This window comes from Etheostoma spectabile, unplaced genomic scaffold, assembly GCF_008692095.1.
Source record: "Etheostoma spectabile isolate EspeVRDwgs_2016 unplaced genomic scaffold, UIUC_Espe_1.0 scaffold271, whole genome shotgun sequence".
Taxonomy (NCBI): Eukaryota; Metazoa; Chordata; class Actinopteri; order Perciformes; family Percidae; genus Etheostoma; species Etheostoma spectabile.
The window spans coordinates 437,921-444,560 of NW_022605575.1; the positions used below are offsets into that span (position 1 = coordinate 437,921).

General features: G+C 45.5%; 1 protein-coding gene across 1 annotated transcript in view; it reads left to right on the forward strand.

Annotated features, from left to right (window-relative positions):
• Window positions 1-6,585, forward strand: part of LOC116685814 (SH3 and multiple ankyrin repeat domains protein 2-like) — a gene marked incomplete in the record, with an annotated part of 236,568 nt that extends 229,983 nt beyond the window's left edge. Inside the window, 2 exon segments of the mRNA XM_032510775.1 lie at window positions 3,631-3,712; window positions 3,715-6,585. Coding sequence (XP_032366666.1) covers window positions 3,631-3,712; window positions 3,715-4,173 — 541 coding nt within the window.
• Window positions 6,586-6,640: the final 55 nt, after the last annotated feature.

A 6,640-nucleotide genomic window follows, 5' to 3' on the forward strand; every position in this document is an offset into this window, starting at 1 on the left:
GGGGGGGGGGGGGGGGGGGGGGGGTCACACTGCAAGAGCCGGCGGCTTTAGGCGAGAACGTTTGCTTTCTTTAAATGTTTCTAAGGCTACGACTAAGCCATTAACTTCATGGTCGATTAATACGTTGATTATTTTCCTGATTAATTGAGTCATTGTTTTGTTTATGAAATGTCAGAAAATGGGGGGAAATTGTGGTTTCCCAAAAAGCCCAAGATGACGTCCTCAAATGTCTTGTTTCATCCACAACTCATAGATATTCAATTTACTGAGAAGAAGCTGGAATCAGAGCGATTTAACTTTTGTTTTCATTTTAAAAATGGCCAGTGGTGTAGTCTACATGATATGCAGGTATACAGAGTGTACTCACTAAGAAAGCTCCAGGATTTCCATAGACCCACTTAAAAATGCCCAATAACATGCAAGAACATGTATTTTTCACTATGTTTTTTCATATATTGAATTGTCATCAGTGTTTTTCTTCTTTGCATAGGCTAAATAAAGGTATTTCTACCCCCAATTCGTGCATAAAAGTGTATCCGAATACAGGAAATGAAGACTTAAATGCTCAAAATTTCCCTTGGGGATTACATTCAGCCTCCCCACAAAGATTCATATATATGCATATATATATATATCTTTATATGTATATATTTATCAAAATATATGCAGTTCAGTAGATTAGACTGCTGCTTAAACAGATCATTGGATCATCAAAATAGTTGATGATTAATTTAATCGTTAATAGACAACAAATCGATTAATCTTTGCAGCCAAGGAATGATTTTAACAGAGTATAGCGACTAGACTGAGACTTTGAGGGGTCAGGACAAAGACAAGACCGAGACTTTGAGGAGTCAAAACCAAGATAAGACTGAGACTTTGTGGGGTCGAGACCAAGACAAGACTGAGACTTTGAGGGGTCGAGACAGAGACGAGAACGAGACTTTATGGGGTTGAGACCGAGACAAGACCGAGACTTTGAGGGGTTGAGACCGAGACAAGAACAAGACTTTATTGGGTTGAGACAGAGACAAGACCGAGACTTTGTGGGGTCGCGATAGAGATAAGAACGAGACTTTGAGGGGTCGAGACAGAGACTAGACTGAGACTTTGTGGGGTTGAGACCGAGACAAGACAGAGACTTTGAGGGGTTAAGACAGAGACAAGAACAAGACTTTGGGGGGTTGCAATAGAGACAAGAACGAGACTTTGAGGGGTCGAGATAGAGACAAGACCGAGACTTTGTGGGGTTGAGACCTAGACAAGACCGAGACTTAGAGGGGTCAAGACAGAGACAAGATCAAGACTTTGGGGGGTCGCGATAGAGACAAGAACGAGACTTTGAGGGGTTGAGACCGAGACAAGAACGAGACTTGGAGGGGTTGAGACAGAGACAAGAACGAGACTTTGTGGGGTCCAGACCTAGACAAGACCAAGGCAGGGCGAGTCCCACGCTGCATGCTAGCCCAGACAAGACCAAGTAAAAATGTGGTCTCAAGATCGGTCTTGAGACCAAGACCGATCTCGAGGACTACAACACTGGTTCCCAGTGCCCCACCTCGGACTTGGACCCCTAATTAAAGTCACAAAAACAAGATGGCTGCCAAAAAAGAGCTAATAAGATGGCAGTAAATATTGAGTTCCTAACCTTTAAAGTAGCTCAGAGAACAGCCAAAAAGAAAAGTCACTAAACCGTCAGGATGGAGATTCAAACCTAAAAAGCTCTGGTTGGTTCAACATGCATCCTCTCCATCAGCTGCTGGAGGTTTGGGAGAAAGTTTTGCATTATGATGCCCCCTACTGTTCATTTTGCATCATTACAATATTAAATCCTTCCATCTGTAGTTTTAGGTCAAAGTTTAATGAACCCTCCTAAGACTTTTTAGACATTTCCATCTTAACTCCAGTCCACCATACTTCTCTTTTAGTCCACTATTACACACCTACAGACCTAGACAAGACCGAGATTTTGTGGGGTCGAGACCTAGTCAAGACCAAGACTTTGAGGGGTTAAGACCGAGACAAGACCGAGACTTTGAGGGGTTAAGACCGAGACAAGACCGAGACTTTGAGGGGTTAAGACCGAGACAAGACCGAGACTTTGAGGGGTTAAGACCGAGACAAGACCGAGACTTTGAGGGGTCAAGACCGAGACAAGACCGAGACTTTGTGGGGTCGAGACCGAGACAAGACCGAGACTTTGTGGGGTTAAGACCAAGACAAGACTGAGACTTTGATCTTCTCCATCAGCTGCTGGAGCTGTAGGGGAAATGTTTGCATTATGATGCCCCCTACTGTTCATTTTGCATCATTGCAATATTAAATCCTTCCATCTGTAGTTTTAGGATCTAAGTTTAATGAACCCTCCTAAGACTTTTTAGAGACTTCCATCTTAACTCCAGTCCACCATACTTCTCTTTCAGTCCACTATTACACATCTCATGAACTCACAGCTGCAAATATGAATCAATTAGTTGTCAACTATTAAGTTAAACGCCAACTATTTTCATAATCGAGTATTTAGTTTGAGTCATACTTTATATAAAAAAGGGGGAAATCCTCTGATTGTCAGCTTGTTAAAGTGAATATTTTCTATTTTCTTTACTCTTCTGTGACAGGAAACAGAATATCTTTGAGTTGTGGTCAAAACAGGACGCCATCTTGGGCTTTGGGAAAACACTGATCCACATTTTTCTCCCTTTTCTGACATTTTTTTGGATCAAACAAATAATCTATTAATCAAGAAAATAATGGACAGGTTAATTGACAGTGAAAATAGCGTTACTTGTTGCCCTAGTGAACAGTAATCAGTTTAACTAAAGAGGGAATCCGTCCCCAAAACCGCTAAGGAGGTAAAACTATCTTATATTACATTTAAGCATGATTTCAGATATCCTTCCATAATATGCATGTATTATTATTATTATTCATATAATTATTCACAATGCTTTTCAGGTTGGATGACTTTTAAAATCCCGTCCCTGTGTGTCCTCCCTGAATGAGAGACAACTGTTTCCTCTGCCATGGAGACTGAAGGATACATTTGTTCAGTGTTACGTTTATCAAAGCAAGTCCAGGGTCAGGACCAAAGCAAGTCCAGGGTCAGGACCAAAGCAAGTCCAGGGTCAGGACCATAGCAAGTCCAGGGACAGGACATTAGCAAGTCCAGGGTCAGGACCATAGCAAGTCCAGGGTCAGGACCATAGCAAGTCCAAGGACAGGACATTAGCAAGTCCAGGGTCAGGACCATAGCAGGTCCAGGGTCAGGACCACAGGAGGTCCAGGGACAGGACACTAGCAAGTCCAGGGTCAGGACCATAGCAGGTCCAGGGTCAGGACCATAGCAGGTCCAGGGTCAGGACCAAAGCAGGTCCAGGGTCAGGACCATAGCAGGTCCAGGGTCAGGACCAAAGCAGGTCCAGCAATAGACAATGTGCAGAAGGTAGACAGAAGTAAAGTCAAGTGAATTATCTTCTGGTTGAAAACAACATTTAAGAAATCAAATCAAATCCAAAAACACAGAAAACAAGCTAGCAAAAAGATACCGATTGCAGTCCCTACGGTTGTTGTTGGTCAATGTGCCTGTGTCCCACCCCCGGACTGACTGTCTGTTCTCTCTGTCCCCGTCAGGCTTCCCGCAGACGACTCAGGGATGCGTAACAACGCTGCGGCTGCTGCCCCGCTCACACCCCACACCACAGCACTCCCCTCCCGAAGACGCACCCATGGTAACAGAGCGCCGACTCGGCTCGCTACGACTCACCCACTGCCTACCTCGCTGCACACCCTCGGTTCGACACCACTACACGACGTACTTCGGCATGAACACACCCGCCCAGTAGGCACGGCGGCGGCGGCGCCTACAGCCTGAGCTCCTCGTGCGGCGGCAGCGGGAGCTCGCGCTCGCCGTCGCCGCTCACGCTCATGCAGGCGGTGGCGGCCTCGGGCAAGCCCTTCGCCTCCAAGCCCGTGGAGCTGTGGAGCAAGCACGACGTGGCGGACTGGCTGGAGAGCCTGAACCTGGGCGAGCACCGGGACGCCTTCCTGGACAACGAGATCGAGGGCGCCCACCTGCCCTCGCTGCAGAAGGAGGACCTGATAGACCTGGGCGTGACGCGGGTGGGGCACCGCATGAACATCGAGCGGGCCCTCAAGATGCTGCAGGACAGATAGGCCCCGAGGAGACGGGGGTGGAGACGTGCGGAGCCCGAGGGCCGAGGAGAAAAGGGAGAGGGGGAGGTGGTTCCGATCACTTTTTACCGATCTCTTCATCAGACGTGATCTCAAGTCGTTGAACTGGGTTTTTTTTTTGTCCGAGCTAATGCTGCCTCTCGCTGTTTTTTGTCCTCTCTTCATCCTCCGCCCGCCCTCATCTCAGCGCTCCGGGTCCCGTCCGCCCGCCCTCTTCAGTGTCTGATCCACCGCCCTGAGCACCAAGGGATCATGGGATGTCGGGGCGGACCCCGCAAGGGGGGAGGGAGAAGAGAATAGCTGCTATGTCACATCAAGGAGAGCAAGAAGCGGAGGACGCCAGTACGAAGGACCGACCAGAAAACAAAAAATAACTCTGGAATATCGTGTGTGTGGAGGTTTATTTCACATAAAAGACTCATGCTCACCCAACTGCTTTGGAATACTAAAAGACTTTTTCCATACACCTCGGTGTGGGTGCATGAAAAACCAGCTGAGCTGGTCGTTGCTCCTTTTCTATCTTTGCTAGAGTTTGTTCAGAAAATAATATTTCTTCACTAGAGTCCTACCGGAGTTATATTTCTGGGTGCATCTAAGGTTATAGAGACAAATTTGAGATAGAGACTTTTTTGTTGTTGTTGCTTTTCACCTCGTTTGTGTCAAAATAAGAACATTAGCTGACATATTTAAAGAAATACTAAACCATATCTTGTGTCCTTACACACACACACACACACACACACACACACACACACACACACTTTATGCACAGTGCCACACACACACACACACACACTGACAAACAAGAATACACACTGTCTTCACAGATATACACACCCTAAGCATGTGTACACACACCGTTACTGCAATGGCCTTCTTCTCCTGAGAGAGAGCAACGCGTGGAGAGAGGTGGTCACCAGAGGAGGAGCTCTGCTGTTACTGTAGCAGGGGGGCCCCCCCCCAGGGGCCCCTCGCCAGTCTACACCCACCCAGTGTCCACCTCATCATGCAAGGAAAACCAAGGGGAGGACACGAGGTACAAGACGGACAGACAGACGCTGGACTTGAAAGGTTTAACCGACTTGTCTGTCTGCAAAGGGCGTCCTTGTCCCTCCTGGCTTTTCCTTCTAGTTTTGTGTGTGTGTGTGTGTGTGTGTGTGTGTGTGTGTGTGTGTGTGTGTGTGTGCGCGTGGGTGTGCGCGTGGGTGTGTTTCACTGTTTGACCCGAGATATCAATCAAGGCCAGTTTAGCTATTTCCATGGGTCCGCTATATATAGGCCACAGTATAGGGAAACTAGAGCTGTACTTTACTTTTGTACTTTACTTTCCTTCATTCTGTCAAATCTTCTTCCACTTCCTCCCATTAGCGGGTCAACACAGGTGTTCACGTGGCCCCGCAGCGATGCTGATGTTTCACACACCCTGTGTGTGTGTGTGTGTGTGTACGGGTTAGAAAATGAGGTGTTTTTAGAGAGAGTTTTACAAGGTAAGTTTTAAGGAACAGTTTGACATTTTGGGAAATACGCTCCTTTGCTTTCTTGCTGTAACGTTGGTGGTCACGTTCGAACCCCTATTGGCCGTATTTACATTTGCTCTGACGCAGTTTTTCAGTCTTTTTAATTCAATTTCATTTGAATTATAAGGTCAAATTACAAGGGAAGTCATCTCAGGACACAGATAGTGTAGGTCTAGACCACACTCTGTAATTCACAGAGACCCTAACAACGATTCCCCGCAGGAGCAAGCAATTGGTTCCTCGGTGTTTTCACAGTGCTTTTCGTAGTTTTTACACATCTAAGAATCTATGTGTGAATTTTCATATGTGTACATGGACATTAACACGTCTTATTAGCATAATAAAGTGATTTTGATGCCCAGGTGGCCGTACAGGTGGGAATTAATAGCTTTTACTTCCTAAGTTGGAGTTGTTGGACTTGTGAAGAACAGAAGGACGGTCTCGGACGTGTCGACAGAACCAATGTTCATGTAGAAACGACTCGTTAATACGGTTATTACTCCCAAAAAAAGTGACTTTTCACAGCAGGGAGATAGATGTGTCCATGAACACACGGCTAATTCACCAGTATTAGCTTCCTTTTTACTTGAGAAAGGTAAGAAGTTACGCTTTAGTTCAACACCATGAAATGAATTGAAAACTTTACAATAACTATATATACATTTGTTTTTAACCCTTGTATTGTCTTCACTTTTGGGACGTTCAAACTGACCCGGGACTTATTTGGGGTTTTAAAAACAATTCTGAAATAACATTTCACATCATAATCTATTAACAAATATTGTCTTTATCTCAGTTTCTAACAGCTGAGATAACATCTATGTTTAGGGAATGCATCAGTCTCTACTAGCACACTATTAAACATGGAAGTGGGGTTTGTTTTTTTAAATCATAAGGTTATAATTCATGTTAAAAGTCCACTATGGAAACAA